This window comes from Myzus persicae, unplaced genomic scaffold (assembly GCF_001856785.1).
Source record: "Myzus persicae strain clone G006 unplaced genomic scaffold, MPER_G0061.0, whole genome shotgun sequence".
In the NCBI taxonomy this organism is placed as follows: Eukaryota; Metazoa; Arthropoda; class Insecta; order Hemiptera; family Aphididae; genus Myzus; species Myzus persicae.
Window position 1 is genome coordinate 35,492 of NW_019104008.1, and position 24,889 is coordinate 60,380.

General features: G+C 30.8%; 1 protein-coding gene across 2 annotated transcripts in view; it reads left to right on the forward strand.

Moving 5' to 3' along the window:
• The window catches only part of LOC111037519, a 46,444-nt gene extending 23,066 nt beyond the window's left edge, over nucleotides 1-23,378 (forward strand). The window contains exons 5-19 of one of the 2 annotated variants that reach the window (XM_022320148.1): nucleotides 9,669-9,802; nucleotides 10,371-10,592; nucleotides 11,077-11,901; nucleotides 12,562-12,606; nucleotides 12,682-12,867; nucleotides 13,139-13,259; nucleotides 13,319-13,428; nucleotides 13,515-13,718; nucleotides 14,898-15,187; nucleotides 15,816-16,004; nucleotides 16,458-16,605; nucleotides 16,689-16,899; nucleotides 17,248-17,438; nucleotides 17,958-18,124; nucleotides 21,134-23,378. In XM_022320148.1, the coding sequence (XP_022175840.1) occupies nucleotides 9,669-9,802; nucleotides 10,371-10,592; nucleotides 11,077-11,901; nucleotides 12,562-12,606; nucleotides 12,682-12,867; nucleotides 13,139-13,259; nucleotides 13,319-13,428; nucleotides 13,515-13,718; nucleotides 14,898-15,187; nucleotides 15,816-16,004; nucleotides 16,458-16,605; nucleotides 16,689-16,899; nucleotides 17,248-17,438; nucleotides 17,958-18,124; nucleotides 21,134-21,721 (3,631 nt within the window). In that variant the 3' untranslated portion in view covers nucleotides 21,722-23,378. Of the gene's footprint in view, nucleotides 1-9,668; nucleotides 9,803-10,370; nucleotides 10,593-11,076; nucleotides 11,902-12,561; nucleotides 12,607-12,681; nucleotides 12,868-13,138; nucleotides 13,260-13,318; nucleotides 13,429-13,514; nucleotides 13,719-14,897; nucleotides 15,188-15,815; nucleotides 16,005-16,457; nucleotides 16,606-16,688; nucleotides 16,900-17,247; nucleotides 17,439-17,957; nucleotides 18,125-18,377; nucleotides 18,565-21,133 lie in introns of those variants that run through there. The other variant, XM_022320149.1, reaches the window with a different exon arrangement.
• Nucleotides 23,379-24,889: the final 1,511 nt, after the last annotated feature.

The window sequence follows — 24,889 nt, forward strand, 5'->3', positions numbered from 1 at the left end:
TTAAATTACAATATTGTAATAACATTTAAATATGTTTTTGGATAATTTTTTTTTAATGTAAATAACTAATTTATTTACTTCAGTATCGCTTTCTCGAAATATGCGGAAGTCAATATATTATAGTATACAAATTTGATGTGTTATATTATAACACCGCATTTTTAGTTAAAGTCAGTACTTTGTTGTTCAATGATTTGTGGTCAACCAACTCAGACTAATTTTAAAGTTTTCATTTTTTAAGATTGTGCAACTAAAAATAAAATGTTATGATATTAGCTATTTTTTTTTTAAGTAACCGATTTAATGAAACTTAAAAATATATAATATTTTATTTTGTGGCTGCCGTTCATTTTGTGTTTTAAAAAATTATAGGGTTAGTACAGAAAAATAAAAAAATATAGCTACAATTGTATATTTGTTACTCGAATAATGAAAGTTATAACATCATAGTCACTATAAATGTGATTTAATTTCAGTAGTGTAACTCTATACAAGGAGGAGGTATCATAATTTGTGTGAAACTTTTATGGACTCTTCGTCGAAGAGCGGTAGTGATTTAGTGATGCGTATTATTAATTAAGGTGATAAAGAAAGCGTTTTTGTTGCGAATCTCGAACATTAAATAACGCCACCCATAAATTTATTAGAAAAATATGTAAATTAAATAAATATAAAAATAATTGTAATCACTCAATGCACTTTTATAGTTTGTTTTAATTTTCTATTAAAAAAATAAAATCTTAGCTTAAAATTTGACTGAGTAATTATTAATATTTCATGCTATCTATGGGTAGTTGTATTATATAGATATTAATATTTTCAGACCCGCAAAATAAAATTATAATTAATTGCTACTTTATACTATTATAAAATACATAATATTCTAAATAGTTTTTAAATATTCATAATTACACATGTAAAAGTAGTTGTTGCACAGCTTGTTTAGAAAGTAGACGTTTCACGCCAACGTTGATCTCTGTTGTAGCGGTATAGGTTGGGCCTGATACTAGAACTTAACAATGATAACGCCAAAAAAAACCATTAGACATAGTGAGAATTCAATATTCGTATCCTAAGGCGACTTTTTCTTCTAAGTTATACTGAGTGATTATTTTATAACACAATCATATAGTATCTCCCCTCCCCCTCCATCAATACTCGTATTTTAATCATTTATATTTTTTTAATAGATTTAAAATAATTTATAGGTAGGTATACAATTTACAAAATAAAAAACTATAATCGGTAGTTATCCATATCATGACCGTTTTAACTACGATGTATGTTTTTGTTGTATTATAAAATTACGAAAATTATTCCAAGACGTATTGCGTTGTAAAAATATTATTATAATCATTATAACTGCAGCAAATATATTTCGTTTCCCGATATTGATTTTTCAGGTATAGGTATCGGTACGATCGGGCAGATAATATAATACATTACAAATAATATGACATTTACTTTTTTCACAGTGATAGTACCTATATTATATAAGTATATTTTATTATAAATTTGATACAAAGTAGTAGGTACTGTTCCTACAAAATTGTATTTCCGTTATTTTTTTAAACTACTGGCCATTAGAATAGACGAATACGCGTCGTTTACTTTTACTTTCCGTCATCATAATATTATTATTCCTTTTTATTGACAATTTAGTTGTTTGTTTGTACGGTTCATTACATGAATTGATCGATAGCGATGTAAACACTTAACCAGAAAATAACTAGCTAGAAATATTGTTACTTTTATTAATAAATATCAGTATTATAGGTACTACTTAGGTCCCGAGTAGGTACTTACTGACTACTGTAGGCACTTTTCCTGAATTATCTATGTAAATAGTTAAAAGTAATGTTGTTTCAATTGTATGAACTGTGATCTTAATTCATTCCAGTATTCCATTGTACGGAAAAATCATTATAAAAACACTAATATTTTTTAAAATTATTATCGTGACTTATAAAAACGTTATACAACAGATTAATATTATGTTTAATATTTAGTTAAAATAACATTCGTATATTTCTATTAATACTCTAATGTAAACTTTTCACATTATTATCAGAAAAAAAAATTAAATTAACTATAGTTAAATAATATGTGTATAATAAGCACACGTATCGAAACTGGTTGATTTAAAATAAAACCTAGATTCCTCATACATTTATTGTACTCTATTGCATATATTTTTTATAAATAGGTATTTACGGCACACATCTGTGATTACGTTTCATTAGCTATAATAATTAATCACTGCAGCCTAAACAAACTTTTGAACAGAATCCCAAGAGGCTTGATGATTTTTTCAATGTGTATACAATTTACAAATAACAGTGTTTATTATATATTTGATTTTATTGTAAATAATATTACAAGCATAACAAAGGTAGGTAGGTATAGAGGTAGGTACTATGCTTTCGTCACATTAAATTTAAAATATGTACTGAATTTATTTTGATCTGATTTCTATAATATGTTATGTACTATGTAGTATAGTTATCATAATGTTTTATGTATATTGTATTTTCGATATTTAGTTATGATAACACTTATAGACGATTGGCTAGACTTATATCACACACAAAGAGAAACAAATTCGCTATTTTTCTTACCGAGTCACTATAGTCATATTTTAATCTCGTTGTTGATACATGTTTACGCCTCGACTATTGAAAAAAAAAAACGAAAATACACGTAGGTCCGCGTTGCATTATCACGTCAACCAATTTTATTATTGATTGACACAAGAATGGATCTCGGCCGAGTGAATTGATGGGCGGGGGGCACGCGGGCCGAATATATTTTATATAAACATATGTATAATAATAAAACGTGCTTTCTTTGATTATACCTACTCTCCTGCCATAATAACATGTCGAGTTAAATGCTTGTGAATTTAATTTTCGGTGGGAAAACTGCTCACTGAGAAGGAGAGTTAAACTCCTGCTCATGAACAGCGCTCCTCGATGGCGGTCAATAATATAATATAAGCGTGTGCTATAACGACGGCCGTTCCCACTGTTCACGATTTCGGACCGAGTTAAAGATGTCAAGGCAAAATCTGCGCAATGATAATATTAAATAATAACCTTAAAGCGTCTTGTCCGTAATGCATGACTATGGGAATATATATAAAATTAATAGACTAGCTACTTTCGCGTTTCAAAACGAATGCTATAAAATTACCCTATGCGATGATGAGAGTACAGGTCCAGGAAGTTTGCAAAAAACTTCCTATACACTACAATAACATTCCATCAATGATGAAATTAAAAATCTGTTAATTTATATTTTTGAAAAATCCTGTTTAATTTGAGATACTTAGATTTAGATTTATCTATTTAGATTTCAATCTCCGATCGATCAAACTAAAGTTAAAAATAATCTTATTACAAACAATACATCTTCTGCAAGACGAGTAGGTACTTACATCATTATTGTTATAATATTATTTAAAAATTGTTTTAGCACATGAACTATTTTTCATATTTTGATCAGAGCTGTGAATTGTAAACGCACTCTCGTGTTTTTTTGTTACTTTATAGAAAGAATCCGGTAAAAAAATATTGTTCGCATATATTATAAGTAGCATGCTATTAGATATTTTTCTTCTACAAGGAAAATTGAGGAATTATAGGTAAGTATATTTTTGGGTATAGTACGGAAGAAAAAAAATATCTAGTAGCATGCTACATTTTGTTACCATACTTTTAATTGTTGATTTGTGTTTCTGTGGCAATAAACAAAGCGTTACGAAAATCGATTGAGAAAAAAATCCAGACCAAAAACAAATCAGTTATGTTAATTTGATTTACATTACTGTTTGTGAGTGCGCGAGAATGTATTAAGCATATTTTTTGTTTTGAACGCATATTATTAATAAATATTATGTTTTCTTTAAATTGTCTTTTTACAAACGGTATATTTCGCTAATTCTAATAATTCAAAGTTTTCGTTGGTTTTCTTGACTATTTTGCACCGTTACTTTTTATTGGTAAATATTGAAATCAATAATAATTTGATTTTCCTTTCTGTAGATAAATTGTTCTTAGATTGGTACTGTTGCCAACAGAGTGTGTCGAAAAAAAATCTATAAACAATTACAATATATAAACAAAACGATTACACAGGTGGCAGGTTAGGTTAATTTACCTGCTATTTATTTTTATAAAAGAGCAAAATGTATTTTAAATAATATATACAATTGTATTAGTAATCACTTATTAAGAATAAAAACAAATGTTGCGTTGATAAAGGTTTATTCTATACTTTATTCATAATTATTATTATTTTATAATATTATTTAAAATAATTTATGCCATTTGGCATTTATTATACATAACTAGATAGGTACATACACAAATAGCGTGATCGCGTGTTGAGCAGTTTTTTAATGGATTCAATTAACAGCTCTATACAGGTTACCGCGATTTAAGTAAATATTAATTTAAACTCAATACATATTTACAGCTAATTAAATTACGTTTTCATTTTAAAATAACAATTACATTTCAACAAAAACAGCTTAAAATCGTAAAATCGAATTATAATTTCTAAAACCAAATAAACCTCATTCTATTGGGTGAGTAGTAGCTGTCGTCGTATTTATTAATTACATAGTTATCTTTATTTATTTCATTATCACATTAGAGAGTGTACTCGTACCGCAATTGTTATTTTCTTGTGCTGTCATTAACGAGAAATAATAAATAGTTTTTTTTTTATCAACTTCATTTTACAGTAATAAAAAAGTAACATAACTTTTGTACCTACTTCATATTACACGATCGAGACGCCGATATATTTGATTGTTAATCTTATAGTTTTTTTTTATAATATTGAAGTAAAAATTTATAAAAAAAACCAAATTTCCAGAAATCTATAATGATTTACTGGAAATATGATTTTAAAATAATATTGTAAAACATAAATTATTATTACTTTTTATTCGTACCGCGGTGTTTTATTCCAACGATTCTCTGAAGTAGAAAAGTCAATTTTACTATGTAACGGCCGTTATAGGAAGTGAATTGCGTTTAGAAATAATTACACCTAATAAATTATTATAAATTATAGTTGACGTTTTTGTGGCGAAATAATTCGTGTTGGAGTGTTGTAGAAGAAAACCATGTCGAAATATGTTTTAATGGCAATATTATTAAAATTGTATACATATAAATAAAATAAATGCCATTAAAACGGTGTTCAGATATAAAAGTACAAATTATGTACCTATATATTGTTTCTTTCATGTTAAATGTATCACAGTATTTTTATACATAAAATATTTAATAATATAAATATACGTGTGTAATCTAAACAAAACAGTTGTTATAGCAAGACAAGAAGGTACAACTACTTTAAAATGAAAATGGTACCAAAAAAAAAAAAAAAAATATACCTAATTAAATAATCTATACTATGTGCAAACATAATATATTGTATAAATTGCGTTACTAAAAGACAATTCCAAATGTAGATTTATTTCATCACGATATCAATATTATTATGGTCATTATACGTCTATGATCTGTCATAGGTAGGTACTCGTTATTTACATTTAAATCATTTAATACTGAATATCTTTAATCAGTTTGACGAAATATGAATCATAAATACTTGTCATATAAATGTCATAATGATATCAACAATCGTGATGTGTACCATGTTATCCTTGCAGTATATGTGTATAGTGTATGGTGGCAACAAGGAAATCTATATAGTAAAATAATAATACATTTCTATGATTTAAATACGTATAATATTATAACATGATCGAGTTTGATATCATAAGTGTACAATACGCCCTCTTCTCGTAAACAAATTGGTCGTGATGTACAAGACTCGCCACATAGCTTAGGGCATAATATATTTTTATTACTCCTTTATATTACAATAATATATTACAATACAATAATATAAGACAGACTCGTAGAAAAAACTAATCTTTGATGAAGAAGTTTAAAATTTTCATTTCTGATTATTACTTGAAACATTTGATTTTTTACTAACACAGTAACACAGAAGTACTCAAATTAATATACATAATAATAATTATTAACTTCGTTAACTAATAATTGCTATATTATCTTATTGTATTGACATTTATACAAAAATCAAAACAGCAAACAACTAGAAATTTTAATCAATTTTAGCAAGTAATAAGTACACTTGCATGTCAATAATCATAATACAATAAGAGCTACATAGGAATTAATTATGGCGATGAATTTCCATGGTCAATGTTATGGCATTACAAATTCAATTTTCAAATCATCACCAATTTCTACAGTTCCATGTAAACGACTTATTTTGTTTTAATTAATTTACACTCAGAAATATGTATAATATGAATAAAGAGATCAATCGATAAAATAAACAATTTTCAGTAGACGAGTTCCTGGGAAGGAAACAATATAAATAAATAACAGTTGTCGTTTAATCAAACTAAAATTAAGTATAAATAACCAAGTAGATATCAAGTATAACAGAGTCCAGGGTTAAGTCTTCTACCAGTATAGCCGACGATGCAAAGTTGTGGGCCACCATAATTGGAACAAAATACATTGTACCTTTATAAATTATACCTACTTACTGTTAAATGTGAAGAAATAATATCAGTAATATCACCGTTGACAAATTATACATATTAATTATTATTATATACAATTAATCAATAAAATTACTGTCATTAAATCTAAAATAAAATACTAAAATGTTAAACCTGTTTTTAAATAGTATTTAATAGTTTGATTACTTTATAATATGTTCTTTAATACTTACGTAAGATATTACTTATAACTTATAAGTATAATGCAACAAAACTAACTTGTATTTTTAAATTTACTATTTTTTGTATGGTAATACACCACATTATATATCATATAATTGTTTTCAAAAAACAATAGAATTTAAAAGTCCAATTCTGCATGAATATAAATATTAAAATCATAAGAAAAGAAGGTATAGACTATAAATAGGTAAATTTGTTTTTATTAATCAAACAACTGAATTTAAAAAATATATCCTTTAATTTTAAAATAACTTAATACAATAAATAACTGATTAGTTATTCAATTTTTCTAAGAATCTAAGTATTTTTATAACATTAAATTAATTTACAAAAACAATTATGGAAATTAATTAGGAGGAATTACGTAATTTTACAAGTTTTAATGTAAAATTGTTCATGTTTTCAATCTTTTTTACTATTCTCTGCTCCACTAAGTTGATTTTTTGATTCAAACATTAGTATACTGATACCTAATTTTTTGTTTATATTATTATTTTAATTAATATATATTATACTATAGTATAAATACTCGTAAACCTATACTTATTTATGTGTATTTGGTTTAGTTAATGTTGACCGAACAACCAAAAAAATATTTTAGATACAAATATTTATTGTTGATGTCGTTATCAACAATCGTCTTCCGGCTCAAAAATAGAGTAAATACTCTTGAAAACATGGACTAGTAACGACACGGTAGAAACTACCGGATAGATAGTAATTCTATATACTATTTGTACAAGAATAATATAAATTATAATATCAATGTGCAGTATACTGTATTATATAATTCTGGGCAAAAATACTACATTTTATTTCTAAACTATTATAACACAAAAGTATTATGAATAAATAATCATGATGCACAATCTTTAGTGACACTATTGGTTTTTATGGAACGATAAGGACAAAACACAACAATTTATTGACAGTTACGATAGTGAGTCAGTCATACTTTCAACAAAATATATTTTATTTAATTTTCTGTAAAAACTCTTACATCCAAACCTTAAAGGCTTGAATATAATATATTTTGATCGCCGTTTCAACGTAATTTTAGCAATCAAAAAAATCACAGATGTGAAATATTCAAACTTTGACATGTTCATTGTTCATTCTTAAACAACATATTCGTTCTATCGTTATGTGTAGTCGAAATTTTGAAAATTAATTACAATCGTGTAATAATTATAGGCAGGTAACTGATATTATAGTAAATCATACCATACCTTAAGTACGAATATATATTTCACTTATTCGAAATTAAAATATGAATTTCTAATACTTTCACATACTTAATTATACATTTTAAATCTTGATAGAAACCATATAATAGTAAATAAAACATACTTCCAAACCATAATTGTATGTAGAATTACCCGTCTATCCAGTATATCCACAGTTCTACTTCTACCCCATGAGTTGATTAATTTGCTATTATAAATTTATCAATACATATATATTGGTTACAGTATACAGTTTAATGCATCATATTATATGGCATCGACTTGGCATGAGATTTGATAAACGAAAGCAAATTAATGTTCATACTAGGTACTTACCGTAATGTATGTTTTGACCGAATTATTTTCGCATCTATAATAATTAATAATTAGTGTGGTGATCTCCAATATTATTGAGGGCTAACATTTCCATAGCCCCCCCCCTCCCTCAGCTAGAGCTGTGAATTTATAGTCTTACAGTCGTGCCATCAGTGGGTTAATATTTTATTCGCAAGTGTGTATAAGTACGTAACAAATTACCTAACGTTTATTATGGACAAATATTATTTGAACTAATAATATATTATAATATCGAGTTATAATTATAGACGTTTGATTCGCTGTACAGTAATGTTCGTTCGAAGAATTACGTAACACAAACCTTTTAACATAAAAATTTAAATAAAATCGTGATGATTTTATTTTTATTGAATAATTAAAAGTTATTTAAATTATCCACTTATACCTATAAAAACTACCTACTTACCTACTTATTTTATTCTCTTGCACGTAGTTTAGGTGTAATATTTTTTATATTATCTCATTGTTTTCTGTTCTTATTTCGTATTTGTAATTTGATATAGTACTGCGTACGTTTTAACTGATCTGGAAATTATCGATTCACTATGGCGTATATTATAGTTATCGCGGTTCGCATTAAATGTATTGGTATTATAAAATCTATTATTCATAGTTTATACTAAAATATAAGTCGATAGTATTTTATAAGATGTAATGTACTAATATAGTAATCATTTACACCATTATTTTGGTTTCGAACCGAACTTAGTTTAACTCCAAAGATTTACTTTCTATTCAAATCGTTGTTTCAATTAGATAAGTGCGTCGTACCTATATTATAAATTATAGTAGCAGAAATGCCTACATTATAAAATTTAATTTTTAATTTTGAGCATACAAATTAAATGTAGTATTATATATTTTATGTAAAGTCTAACCTAACCTAACCTATAATATGTAAGTAACGATAAGTGATTACATATATAAATTATTTTTTACGTAACTTTTGAAGTCTGTTGTATAAAAACCGAAATAATTCTAATAATTATTTAATTAACATTTTTTATTGATCGTTTAAATTGATAGTATTATACCTAACTAGTAAATGTTATTGTTGATATTGGTATTTGATTTGACTCGACTAGAGAAAGTCTATGTACCTACTATGACTAAAATCGTTACATCACATTTTGTTTTTTTAAGTACTCAATAATTATTTTGAAATAATACATCCATAACAATAATCTATTGTATTACTTTCGGTATAAAATAATAATAATAATTTAATATTATCACGTTATGATGACGATCCCCGTTAATTGTTGTTGTTGGTTTATTTTTTACAGAGCTCAATCGTACGCTGTTCAGTTACCGGGAGATTTTGTTTGTGAAGATTGTACCATTAGGTTACTCAGAGAAGCATTAGAATTCGGCAATAGCTACAGGTTTTGGTCATGCGCAGATGTCGATATCAAAAACAGTAATTATTAACTTATATTTTATCATATAACAATTATTAAACGTAACCGTAATTTAAGGGTGTACACAAAACCAGTAGTCGTCAGTGATTCTCGGGTCCGTCCGAGCAAACATTTATCACAAATTATAAAGTATACATTTTCCTTGAACTTTTAAAAGACCAGTTCGCCATTTCACTGAAATTGTTACAATACACATTTAACACCCACGATTTAAATTACTTTTAATAACAACATTTTAACATTTAAGCTATTGGTGAAAATAATATTATACTATTCTATTTTGTAAGTTTATTTTAAACATTGTTAGTTATACTGATTTAATATAAACATAAAATATATAAATGACGTAATCGGATTATACTTAAAAATTATTATCTTTTTTTTTTGCATAAATTTAAACGATTTTTAAATGGACACGAGGTTTGAGAAATTCGTTGATTTTTAGTTAAATTCTATCTTTGTATAATTTGTGATAATTTCTACTCTCTAAAACCCGATGTATTATTTTAATTGCATTCGAAATACTTAGTACGAGCAAATTGACAACTAATTGCACTATTTCGTTAGAAAAAAATTACCGAGAAGACTGCAGTGGCAAAGGCCGTTACTTATTATCGAAGTGCCGGTGCGACAAACTTTATTACGGGCCCAGATGTCAATACAAAGATGAATGCGTTGAAGACAACGATTGTGGCGATCAAGGCAGGTGCATTGATGTCCATGCAACGACCGCTCCTAGGAAACAGTGTTATTGCGAACCCGGATGGTTTGGACCGGCGTGCACTAAACGTAAGAAATATGTTAAAAATCATAAATGAGTTATCAGTTATAAAATACATTATGTTTTGTGTTTATTTTCTAAATGGTATTTGGGGAAACGATGTCTATACGTCAAGTAGGTATGTAATGGGAGAGTGTTAATAATTTCACAGTTGTTACGGTTTTAAATAACGGAATAGTTAGCTGCAGATATTATGGTTTTGAGTTTTGACACTGACATGAAGGGTATAAAACATTATTCAACCTTCAAAATATAATATTATCATATTTATATAACATGTGTAAATTGAGTCCATTGTATATACTCTAACTCTGGGAGGTAGCATAATGTACAGTTCCTTTAAGTCTATCAATATTATTACAGCATGGACATTTATGTATATTTAGTGAAAGCAACGCAAAATATATTAAATAATCAACAACGAGCTACAATATTAGAAATCAAAATTTTAAAAATGTAAAATTAAATATTCGATTTATTGTTATTTTGCAGGTTCGTCGTTGAAATCAAATGAAATCGATTTGAGCAATCACAGATTCAGAGAACTTTCAAAAGACTTCCATTTATATTGGAAAATATTCAAAGACGAAGGCGAGATAGAAGTTGTGTTAAGAGCGAACAGTACCAGTTACTTAGGGTTAGGTTGGAGACCAAAAGATTTAACTGCTGAGTGTAAGAATTTCCCAGCACTAGCTGATTTACCGGGTGCGAAAGCTGTAGCAGCAATACCCAAACCTGAACCCGAACCGGAACCAGTAGGTGAGCCCGAACCAAAAAGCGAACCGGAACCAAAGAGTGAACCCGAACCCAAGAGTGAGCCTGAACCTAAAAGTGAACCAGAGCCAAAGAGCGAACCTGAACCGAAGAGTGAGCCTGAACCCAAAAGTGAACCAGAGCCAAAGAGCGAACCAGAGCCAAAGAGTGAACCGGAACCGAAGAGCGAGCCGGAACCAAAGAGCGAGCCAGAACCGAAGAGCGAGCCAGAACCAAAAAGTGAGCCAGAACCTAAGAGTGAACCTGAACCTAAAAGTGAACCAGAGCCAAAGAGTGAACCAGAACCAAAGAGTGAACCAGAACCAAAACCAACACCAGGGCAGAAATCAAGTAGTAAACCTGAACCAGAACCGGAGCCCGAAACGACGGTAGAACCTTCACCAGAACCTACTACTTTGTCAACAACAACAGTTGCAAGTTCCACTCGGCCGAAACCATCATTTTTCAGAACCAGAGGTAGACTGCAAAAACCAAAGCCTTCCGAAGAACCGGAAGCTGCAGCATCAACTGCCAGTGCACCATTAAGATCGAACGGAAGGCCAGGTAACTTTCTTATTTGTTAAAATTAAATTCAGACATAATTTCCAGTCATTAATTACATTCAAACTTATTTACAAAGATATTTTTTTGGGCTGAGTGCAACGTTTTTCCTGTCTGATTTTGAGTTACAGTACCTTGATTATCCCTAACAACCAATACTTAATGCTATAATATGATGAAGTTACCATAGCAACCTCGTTGATACATATTTTTTAATCATATGAATTGAATTTTACATATTCGAATTTTGTATGCACTTTTAAAGTGGTTATATAGTAGTTACAACTTGCAATAGAACTCGGCTAAATAAATACAATTACCTGAAATTTGTAACTATGATTTCAAACTCTGAACGTCAGAAAGCCTATCACGATAATAAACACGTCGTAGACAATCGTCGAGAATTCAAAAACATATCTATAATTCACTGTTTCTCCGTGCAACGGACAAAGTATCGAATAGCACGTTTTTCTATTTGGTAAAAACTAAAAAGCATTTTTATGACTAATCACGTAAAATAACAATACAAATATTTCTACTGAGAATTATTGAGTATGGTTTCATTCTTATAATGTTATTTGCCATTCTTTTTTCATACCAGTAATAATAACATTACATTTCAATTAAAAAATTCATAATCCACGTTCATATATTTTCTTACAGTGTTTGCCCAATTACGAAATACTAGATCAGCGTCAACTCCAAATGGTAAGTTGTCTACAAAATCTTGGAAAATTGATAAATTTTTATACAAAATATTATAATAAATAACAAATCGATTAGAACCTCAACCAGAATCAGAGCCAGAACCAAGGCTGAAAGTTCAAGAAGGCCATAACCATCACGATCACTCTTCACATGAACACGACCACTCATCACATGAACACGACCACAACCACGATCATCACCATGATCATCATACTCACGACCATAATCATGAGCATCAACACGAAACTCCTGCCAAAAAAGGTAAATATTTATTTGACACAATTAAAGTTAACGATCACATGTTAAGATGTTATAATATTATTGTAAATATGTCAACATACTGTTTATTTATAATGTTGTATGAATCCACATTAAGAAATTAAATTGTAATTAATAATTAAATAAATAAAGTATGTACTTACCTAAATATACTACTATGTAGTTACGCTAAGTATAACAATCATTTTTATTTTTTTTTTTTTAACAAATGTTTAATAACTGTCATTAAGTATTATGATTACTCATATTTTAGAAATGAAACTCAATACGTACACGCCCAAAGCTGATTTCAACGGGATGGATTGCACAGATTTAGTAATAGGAAGTGCTCGTGGATCGGCCAGCAGAGTGTGGGACTATTACACTAGAGACAGGTAATTTGTTTTATTTTTAAGTTTTTCTTGCAACTAAAATATTACAATATTTTTATTAGGTCGACACCACGTGTAGACGGCTTTTGGGGTGGAAAGAATGATTTAATTGCTGAAGTTGGGTTCGAAAAAGATGGAGTTACGACCATTGCTTTTAGAAAGAAACTCAAAGGTGAATTAAAATTTTTATACTTTTGGAAATATATATTATTTCTCGACTGCATTCGGTTCTAATCTAATATTATTATCCTTTTATAGCCACCGAACCTACTGATCACTCCATCGTAGATGATGTAATGCACGTGATTTGGGCTAAGGGTCAAGAACAGAAAAATTATCAGCATTCGCCAAAATCTGGGCTGGAAAAAGATGTTGCTTTTGTAAAAGATTTTTACAAGCAAGATGAACTTAAATATCACGGACACGGGTCCCAGCGTGGAGTGATTTCTATTAACTTTTTTGGTAATTATCACATGATTTTTATTTACTGAATTATTAAAGAATTGTTATATCTTTAAAAAATATCATCAAAAACACATTTTATTCATGCAATAGTTATTATAAAAATATAGAATTGAAACTTTAGAGAAACCTCTAGTTTGAAATTATAGAGACCTTGAAAATCGCTCATTGACTTACGGTTCGTTCAGAAATTATCCATAGAGTACTTCATGCTAAAATGAAGTGTTGTGAAAGATTTTTCAAGGTGGATTGAATATTTTTATAAATTTATTGATTCTCACTAAAATATCTTAAACCTCAATACCAGAGATTCTTAAACACAAAAAAAAGCAGTTTGAATATTAAATCATAAAACTACTATATGTATACTGTATAGGTATTATATGTATACAATAATATTGAAATTTGTTTTAAAACATATTATTCTTGTTAATGATTTTCAACAGAAATATAGAAATATAATTTAATATATCTTATATTATAAAATAAAATATCAACAATATTACAAGTACTCACCACATAAAAATATATTCATATTTCCACTATTGCGCATTATTATACTCAACTATATCGTATTGTCACTATACCCCTATTAATTTACAATGTTGTGTTCCAGCAATCTGTTTACAGTCTTTTCAATTTTCCTCATAATATACCTATTTCCTGTATTATTATTGAGTCTGTTCGAGATTATGCTCCCGTACGCTCATCAATGTACAATATACAAATTATAATTATATTTCTCTTGTATTGTGGTTTTGGAGTTCAGTGTAGTTCACTCAAAACGGTAAATCAACGCATAGCAAAAATATATCATATTTGTATCAAAATTGTTTACTGATGAGATTTGCGCCCATTTTTAACGACTTTCAGCTTACACAAGTGACACAGTCGTACAAATTTACCAAAACATTAATATATTTTATGCACCGTCACCACGTACCTTTATGGCTATAATGGCAGGTATCAAATACACGTTTTAAGCTCAAACATTTTATTAATCAAGAATACCTATGTACATCGTTTATAATACACCTAAATTGTTTATATTTCATTTTAAAACGTTTATGTTCGGGTAAGGGGACACAAACTCTTTCACTGTTCACACCGTTTGTCTTCGAGATGTTTAATAACAATAATCTGGCTTTCACTATAATGGTACGCACTTTATTATCGTAGATGAACCCGGACGACAACCATCGGTCGACGATCAAGAGTCAACGAAAACCGCTGACAACCCATTGACCAGTCGTAATAACAAGCCATCCATCCAGCAGGTTTCCGCGCCGGCGCCCAGCAACTGTTACGGTCAGTGGTCGACCCCAAAAGGCTGTAACGTGACCGCTGGTCAGTGCGAGTACCACGTGGTGTGGACTTATTCGTCAAAGACCGATTATATGCGATTCACGATCACCACCACGCACACCAGTACTTGGACCGGTATTGGGTTTTCAGACGACCATAAAATGGTAAGATATAATATGTAATGTACACTGCATATAGTGTATAGGTACGAGTATAACGAGATCAATAACATCGCAGATATGGAAGGCAAACATTTTGAATTTAGAAGTTAATTCAAACAACTAATCGTAGTATAAATATCACTAAATATATGGTTTGACATTATCGACTCTATGTTTTCAAAACCCAAAAATATTTTTTTTTTAAATACGGAACATCAAATACATTCGAAAACTGGGAAGGAACAATTTATTGGTTTGGTGGCGAACACTATAATAAAAAAATTAAAATTGAAATATTGTTTATAATTGGTTTTGAAAATGAAGCACATATAAGCGACGAGCCGTTCGTTCAGACGTGATATTTGCACGGTGCACATGCATGTGTATAGGTACTCGTCGCATATTTATTCTATAAAGTTATGTATATATAAGTTCTATATAGTTATAATCGTTGTCTATGTGATAAATATGCCACTAGTACATTCGAACATGAGAGACTCGTCGCTAATATGTGTTTCAAATCGTTTACATAGCCGAGATATGCTATGGCCCCATAGTATTATGATCTAAGGAAAATAGACACCTCATGATTTGAATTTTGGTTGTAACTTTTGTTTTTGTTACTCATTAGAGTCAAACAGACGCAATAATTGGATGGGTGGATAAAGCCGGAAGGCCGTTCCTTATGGACACGTGGATAAACGGATATACAGCTCCACTGTTGGATGCTTCACAAGACTTGAGTAATATAACCGGTAACACCGCCGAAGGATTGACAACGTTGAGCTTTATGAGGAAACGATCGACCGGCGATACCAAGGTAATTATTATTATCATTATCGATTTTATCGTTAAAAACGCGAATACAACAAAAAATTAGGTCTGTGGATTTAATGCATTAAAAAACTGTTTAATACTAAAAAAATAAGCAAACTAAAATTTGCCAAAATACGCTCAAAAAATCCCCAATATATAAATACACACAGTTTAAAATAAGAAAAATATAATTTAATTTTTGGAATGATAATATTATAAAAAACCGTCAACATAACCTATATGTAAACTATGCAAATTTAAAAACAGGATTTCATGTAGGTACCATATATGTATAATATGTAGCAAGTTTTAATTTATTATTCCTTCAACAAAGTAGAAAAATTCATAATATAGAATAAATGCATTAAATTGACAGCCCTAGCAGGTCACATCATGTCTAGCAAAATGAACATAACATTTAAACGTGTCGTGGTTAACCGTTGCTTTTAAATAACAGGATATGATGTTTGCGGATGATAAGTGTTTGTACTTAACGTTCATCATCAAAGGAGGCATTTACAATCCTGTGAACAAAAAAATCAAAAAACACGAAGTATTGCCAATGTTTTCCAACGACAGAGTGTGCATAAGATCCTGCGGCGCAGGTAAGGATTCTAAATATTATAACGCTTACACAGTTATGTTTATGACGGTTATGATTTGGGTGTGATTTGGCGTTTGTTTACAGAAGAAGATTGGGAATTGGCCACCACCACGACTGCGCCGAAAGCGGCGTTCAACGTGGCCATCAAGTTGGTGAAATTGGGTGAAAACTTTGTTGTGCCCCCGGCTGGAAGTCCCGATTTTGACGCCCTAGCCAACACTGTCACCAGCGGTTTCAAGAAGACCTTGACTAAATTGCCCGAATTTTACAAGATCAGCGTCGATGAGTTTTCTCAGTATGTATCTAACGTACATTAGGTATAACGTACGATAATATAATGATATACCTACTGTAATAAACAGTAACACTCGCCTTAGACGCTTTTCCGCATAAGACACTTTTTTAAGCTGGTCCCTTGAAAGTTGAACAGCGTCTTGAGTGAGTTCCACTATATTATGAGCTTACACGAATAATTTGATCATATTAAAACATTGCACCGCAAGTGTGCTTTGAGTGCATTGCGTGCACCTCAAAGTATTATTTTTACCGAATGATATTTATGTATCCGAATCGGCCAATTAACTATCCGGCTTAGCGTTATATTATATTTCATCGAGTGATTTTGTGTTTATTTTTATTGCAGAGAGAACGAAAACGTGGTCGCCAAGATGAGTGTCGAGTTAGACGAGAGTGGCGGTGGATCGCGTGGCCGTGCATTGGGCACTGACGAGGGTGCCGAACAGTTGGAGCGTGTCTTAAGGAGTACCGTAAACAGCGGTCACGTAGGCGCCCTGTCTTTGGACCCTAAATACTTTGTTTTCGAAGCAGCACCACGTAAGTGATGATATAGTAGATTTCGTTAGTTTTATTGATTTTAAATTTTAAAATTATCGATAATAAAGTTTTGCTTTCGACAATAAAATAGTATGAGTGTATGACACGACATATCATTTGATGGATTAATTTATGAAGTTCGCTATTTAAAATACCGAGTAATCGGTTAGGATGTTGCCCATTTGCGCCGAGGGTTATTTACATTTGCGCCCGAAATAAAAAAACTTAACACCCTGATTTATAGCCCAGATGGTGCCCATTATGCAGACGATTTTCACCTGATCTGAATCGGGCACATAGGGCTATGATTTGGAGCTCAAATGGGCTACGATAAATGGGTTCGGGCGCAAATGGGTTGCGCCGATCGGTTATACCCCCTACCCTATCCCAACTTTATCTGCTCACTGTATATTTTATTTCATACATTCGATTCTAGGTACTTATAGTACATGATCGAAATCACGACTTTTCTACCTTATGCAACTAATAATGTGTAATTTCATATGTTTTGATGTACAGTGTCCAGTACAATTCCGTTAGAGGAACACGTCAATGACAGTATATTATTGTCCACGACAAAGTTATGGATCGTTATAGGATGCATTTCCGCTTTGGTGTTCATCGCCATCGTTCAAGCTGGATGCACCATCTACAAAACAGCTCGACGACCCAGACCAAATCACAAGGTAATTATTGTCACTGTCGTTGTCACGCATTTTTGAGTTTAAGGCGACACACATTTTTATTGTTATTATAGATCATCATCATGTTTATATTATATTATAATATTATGTAGTCCATCCATATTAACGGCTTTCGTAGAGCTTTTACTTTATTGTCGTTAGCTTCGTCATATAATAATATAATTAGGCTTATTATTGTTGTATTCGTCAACATTTGGCGAGCTTGCAGTAATCGTATATAACTATAATTGTATAGCTGGTTTATTCGGTCCCAACTGGAGCTCAGGCCGGGTATCGGCCGCCTGTCGACCCTTACAATATGTACACCACTGGTCATTGGGCGCCTATCCGAGCGGAACACGTCACACATCGTTACTAATCAAAATCAAAATTTAAAAAATATATCGAAAATCAAAAAAAAAAAAATTCATCAATAAAACACACATAACGCATATAGTATAAGTATATTACCTGGTGAGTCTGATCAATACTTCTTCTTTGTCTCTATCTCTCTCTCTTTTCTTTTTGCGTGATATCCTTATTATATATTATAACTTATATACCTAACTTTAAAGTCACGAAGACTGTATATTTTTTATCAGTTTTTCACAATATCATACTTTCGAAAACAAAGTAGGATTCAATTATTTTACATTTTTTACATATTGCGCACTGATTCGATTTAAAAATAAAATTATTTAGAATATTTCAATGTCACGTATTTTGAGAAATAGAAATATTGATCTAATCAATGATATACATTTATAACAGTTAACAATCGATAGTGTGATAATAATATAGGTATACTGCAATAGCCAACCAATTCATTTTTTGATTAATTTTCATTATTCAGTATCAACTACTTATGTTAGGTAATTAAATGTGAAACTTTTAATTATTTGGGTTTATTTTTAACTACATGATTATATAAATATAATAACAGGTTACATATAGACTTAAAAAAAAAATGTATTTTCACATATTATGTAACTTAAAGATTTGGCCATGTGCCAACATAAGTATGCCTAGACACAGCTAGTTATTGTGGAAATAAAAATAATTGAGTACCTACTTTTGAACTGATAAAATAATAATTATGAGATATAAGAGGAATCACCATTTGATATTTCACGCATGATCATATTATATAATGGCTATTATTCTATTTTTTAGTCTTCTTACTAACTTTATTCACTTGGGTGATATCTATCGTAATATTGATGTACTTGTATAGGGCAAAGCATATTAGCATATATCGAATCATTAATAATTATTGTAATACGCTTATTTTATCAACTTTAATAATATTTGCTTCGTATTTGGTAGTAATAATTGTGCTTTCAAATTTATAATATTTCGATAAATCGGCTGATATAATAATACCTATGTACCTATATAAGTTTTTAACTTGTTTTTGCTTCGTCATTCGTCCCCACCATTAATTTAACTCTGTCTTTGACTCCCGCACATGATATAATACAATATTATGCAGCTGGTGTTTTCTCACGTTTTATACTAATATATTTTTTTTCATTCTATTGAGGTCTTTCAATAAATCCCCCTTATTTAGATCTCTGAATTCTTTACAGACCATAATTTCGTATATACGTGCCTATTATAGTCTTTTGATCGCTTTTTTTTCGTACCTGCCTCTAAGTCGTTTTTTTTCCGAAACAACATTATAACTGAGTTTAATACACACTAATAGGTATTTTACATTTAAAACTACTATTTCGTTGGTTCAATGACGAATCATTGCATAATAGGTAATAATAATAGCAATATTATAACTATTTTACTCACTATGCTGGTGAAATGTACGAGCAGTACCAACTTTTCGAACGTACAACATCATTATTATTATTTACTTCCATTTTACACGTTTCACACAAAAAGCCAACAATATTATGATACAAATCGGTGTGATAAAAATGTGTCTATGCTTTCATAGCAATATGGTAATTATACGCATATTTGTCCATACCTACAGCACCGATAAAAAACAAATTGACTTCACGTGGAATTTATTGCCATAATATTATTATTATGATTACGAATGTGGGTCGAAACGTGAATAAAAGTAGTGCCCAGCGCTGTACAGAAATATAGGCGGACACGATTTTCCGCCGTAGAACGATTTTCTTTTCTTAAGCAAAAAAAAACACTTGCACACTGCCCTTATTATTATTATTATTATTGCCACTTACTAAATTACTGCTACCACTACTATAACACTACACACACTCACACTATCACTATTATTAAAATGTACAGCTATTATACACTTATTATTATTATTTTATCTTGTTGTATTTGTAAATATTTTATTATTATTCTTATTATGTCGTTGCGAAATGTGACTGTTTTAATAATATTGCTGTATATATGTAGTATACAAAATTAATTAGTGGTAAACCACGGAGAGCGGTTTTGTTTGCGCTGAAACCAACCTTTAATAAAACTATATGGTATTAATGGTATTATATAACAGCTGAGGACTTAATAGACATAATTATTAATAAATATTTTTTAATATTTACACATAATACTCGTTTTTCACCCTTTTCGTATCGTCACCTATTGACCTTGGCAGTTTGCATTCCATAATATTCCCACCTATTTTAAAAAAAAGGTTGTTTTGGGCGCAAATGGTAGACTTCTCAAGCTTATTATCACCATAATTATGACCATGATCGGTCAAAAAACCAAAGGCTTTCCGATATAGTGACGTCCTTGCGAAGTTTGGGACCCTCACATCGAACAAAAAAATAAAATAGAGAATAATATCGACGGGACAAAAAAACCATATCAAATTTCACATTTGGAAGGAAACGAGTTTTGGTACCCACGAAAAATGTACGCTGAACTGCAGTTAAGCCAGCAGATCGCATTGCATAATAATCAACAGCTAATCTATACGTCGGAAAGCCCTTGGAAATACACTCGTTAATAATAACGATACATTTTTGAAATCTTATTACAATAATTATTTTTATTTTTGCGCGTGCGCAGGATCACGGCGGCGTGAATTCCGCCTGGAAGGACTATTCGTCTGGAGGCGGCGGCGGCGGCGGCGGCGGACCGAACACCAACTACGCGTTCGATCAGTACGACGGCGGCGACGAGAAACAGTCGCCGAGCTCGTTGAGCCACACGTCCACCATACCGCTGACCACAAAGTTGGTGTCGCACAACGGAGGCGGCGGCGGCGGCGGCGGCGGCGGCGGCGGTAACCATTACGCGGAATCTCGGTCGTTGCACAGGCCGTCCGCAGCGGCCAACGGCGGCCGTCACATGCACAGCCGCCCTCCGCCACCGCCCGGCCACCAACAGCAGCTGCTCCACCAGGACAGGGCGGCGGGCACTTACTCGCTGCCCAGGCCCGCGCAACAGCCGCCACACCACAACGGCGGTTACTACACGCAAAGGCCGCCCAACCGGACGTCCGCTGCGCACCACGGGCCGCCGCACCAGCAGCAGTCGGCCGGCGGGCCCGGCGATCAGCTCCAACCGGACTTTTACTTTATGCCGTCGCAGAGAAAGTACTCGGGCGAAGTGGTCAGGGTTTACGTGGACTACAACACGAACCCCAGGAAATGATCGCCAGCAGCGTCTCCGTGTCTTATAATAATATAATACTTAGTAATAATCATTTTTGTAAATATATATCCGACAACTTTTTATATATAATATATATATATTATATACATTATACTTACTAGGCACACACATATTGTTCATATATTCATACGTTTAGTATCCGATGTGCGTTTAAAATAATAAGCACCAGCCATCACTTCAATGATTTCATAATAATGATGCGTATTGTTTATCGCGTACGATTCATTGTCACTATGTGTATATTATATGATGATAATATGATCGCTGCATGAAATTCATCTCGATCCTCTTCGGTTCGTTTTTGGGGTTTTCGAAGTCGGTCGGGCATCGTAACATTTAATGATATTTTTTATTTTTTTACAAATCGTGTGCCATTTCAATCGACTGGTTTAATATTACGCGTATCACGTATCGCTATCAGACAGTTATTGCTGTCGACGGGATAATAAGATTTTCATTTATGAGACAGCTATAAACGCAGATCAAAATCCATATTATATACCTGCAGCCCACAATTATTGTTAATGACTTATATACATTTTTAATGTAACTACTTATAATCCGCGTGTTCCTAAACTTTTGCATATTGTTATCAAATCCATCGAGTTTCATTTTAGTCCATCCGTAAAATAGCAGATTGCTGATAAGTCAATCGGCTTGATTACCTCCCCTCCAGCGGCTGACCGATCTTATGAATTTAGGAACACACGGTATATATGACAGTAAATATGTGTGTGTATGTGTGTGTGTACATAATAAATATTTATAGACGACACATATAAATAGTATACGAACACTGACGCACGTTGTTATTTACGTGTCGAGCCACTACACATTGACTGTATTTTATTTTTTATTATTATTTTAGATTGTCGTTATTATTTTTTCGATTTTATAGTTTATTTGCGTAAAATAGTTAATATTGTAATGTTATAACAATAGGCGCGTGTAATGTGTGAACAACAACACGATGAATTTCAACGAGAACATATAGTGCAAAACATACATCGTCATTCGAATCAATATTATAATAAATTATGATTTAAGTATGTATTATAGAGTCTTAAAATATTATATAGGTAGTTAGGATGAAAACTGTTTGCTCATTTAGTCGAAAAGAAAACGAAATCAATATATTATGATTTTTAAACATAGTGTACAATTCGTAATATTATTACAATTAATATGTTTTTTTTTTATAGAATTGTATGTGTTTGTTTGTACTTATTTATAGTTAGGCGAATACCATAGATAAATGACAGTGAATTAAATGTCTAATAGCTAATATTAACATATTATTATAAATAGATATACATTATAGTATTATACTTTATTATATATATTGTGTAACCTTAATTTAACCGTAAAAGTACTATATGACGGCATTAGTCTATTGGCGTCGAAAATATTTTCACTGGGCAATTTCTATATAATAATAATACTACTGTTATTATTACTATTATGCTTATGTACGCATGTCCTGTGAAACCGGAAAAATATTATAAGGCGTTAAGCATGTTTTTATTCCGCGACTATTTTGTATATACACCGAAAGTGGCATTAAACTGTATTTCTGACGCTGTAAACTATGTACGTACGATGTAATATTATAATAATATATAGTTATTTAATACGATTTTTAAATTTTTTTTTGACACATTCATATATTATGTTTTTTGGCCGGGTACTTCCCGCCTTTATTTCTAGCCAATTTTTGAGACGCCGATTTTGTGACACTCTGTTTATTAGATAGAAACGCAGGACAAAAATTAACAAAAATGAAATTCCAAACAAAACGTGACACGCAACGAGACTTTTTTCTACCACACTCGCCGAAAACATATCGACGATTTCTCAACTTTTCTTGCAGAGGAAGAATATCTAGTGACACAGCACTTTTTTATTGTTTATCAATATACTTAATTTTTACTACATTTTTATGTAATCACTATTATTATACACATGTATACGACCAAAAATATGTACTAACAGTTGTTTGATACTGGTAAGAGATCAAACTACACAATTCAACAAATAAAGAATTTGATAAGTATTTAAAGTGTTCTAGTGATGTGCGACTGTGTGTGTAGTGACTGACCATTAGTGTGCGTGAGTTTCCCGGACGCTTTATATAAATAAAGATGAACTACAGCTAAGATTCTTGGAAATCTGTAACGTTCGTAATATGCGCAGTCCATTTTGCGATTAAAAAAGTGTCAACACGAAAGTCCCAAAATACGAAAGAAAAATTCACCCGGTAAAAAAAGAACAATTTTAATTTTGAAGATATATTTTAATTCCTTATTCTCTTTCCTTCCTAGGTTATATGGGAAATGGATTTTAGATTTTTTTGTATTGTTTAATTAGTATAATACCAAATGTATTTTCATTTTTTTTTTTTAATTCTCCTTTTTATTTTAGTGAAACTAAAAAAAAAATAAATCGAAAGTCTATATCCTAAATAACCTAGGAGAAATAATAAGGAATTCAAATATTTTTTCAAAACTATAATTGGACTTCTGGAAGTATTTTTTATTCTTCTGCTTATATTGGTCTAAATGAAAAAACGAAATAACGACCCGCTTTCAACTGCCTTAAAATCAATTATGAACATTGTTGACTTACAATTTACATGATGGTTTTTTTCGCTTTGAACCTTGGACGAAATCAGTTTTTTAGTAAACACTACAGACAAAATTTTGCATAATATTATATTTTAAGCTCGGTTTGTTTTTAACGTCAGAGGTAACATTTTTGGTTTTCAATACCAAATATTAGTTTTTATTTTTAAAACAGTATCTGCATAAGTATTGGTAATATTATAAGCTATGACTAGCTTGTGGCCGAAAATCGCTGTGTACAGATAAATTTTCACAAATATACATGTTCATCAAACATTCCAGATCATTTAATCTATACCATAATAACTTTTAAAATGCTAAATAAACCGTTTCAACTTAAACAATTATTTCAGGTTTTTAATCGTTTTTAGTTTGTTCAAATATTGGATAATCGGTGTACAAAATCAATCAAATTTGTTTTATTATAATTATAAGTGACTGGATAATATAATAGTATCTCACGGCTAATACGAACTGATTTTGTTGACAACGTAAACACTAAACATTACACTATGTCTATAGTGTA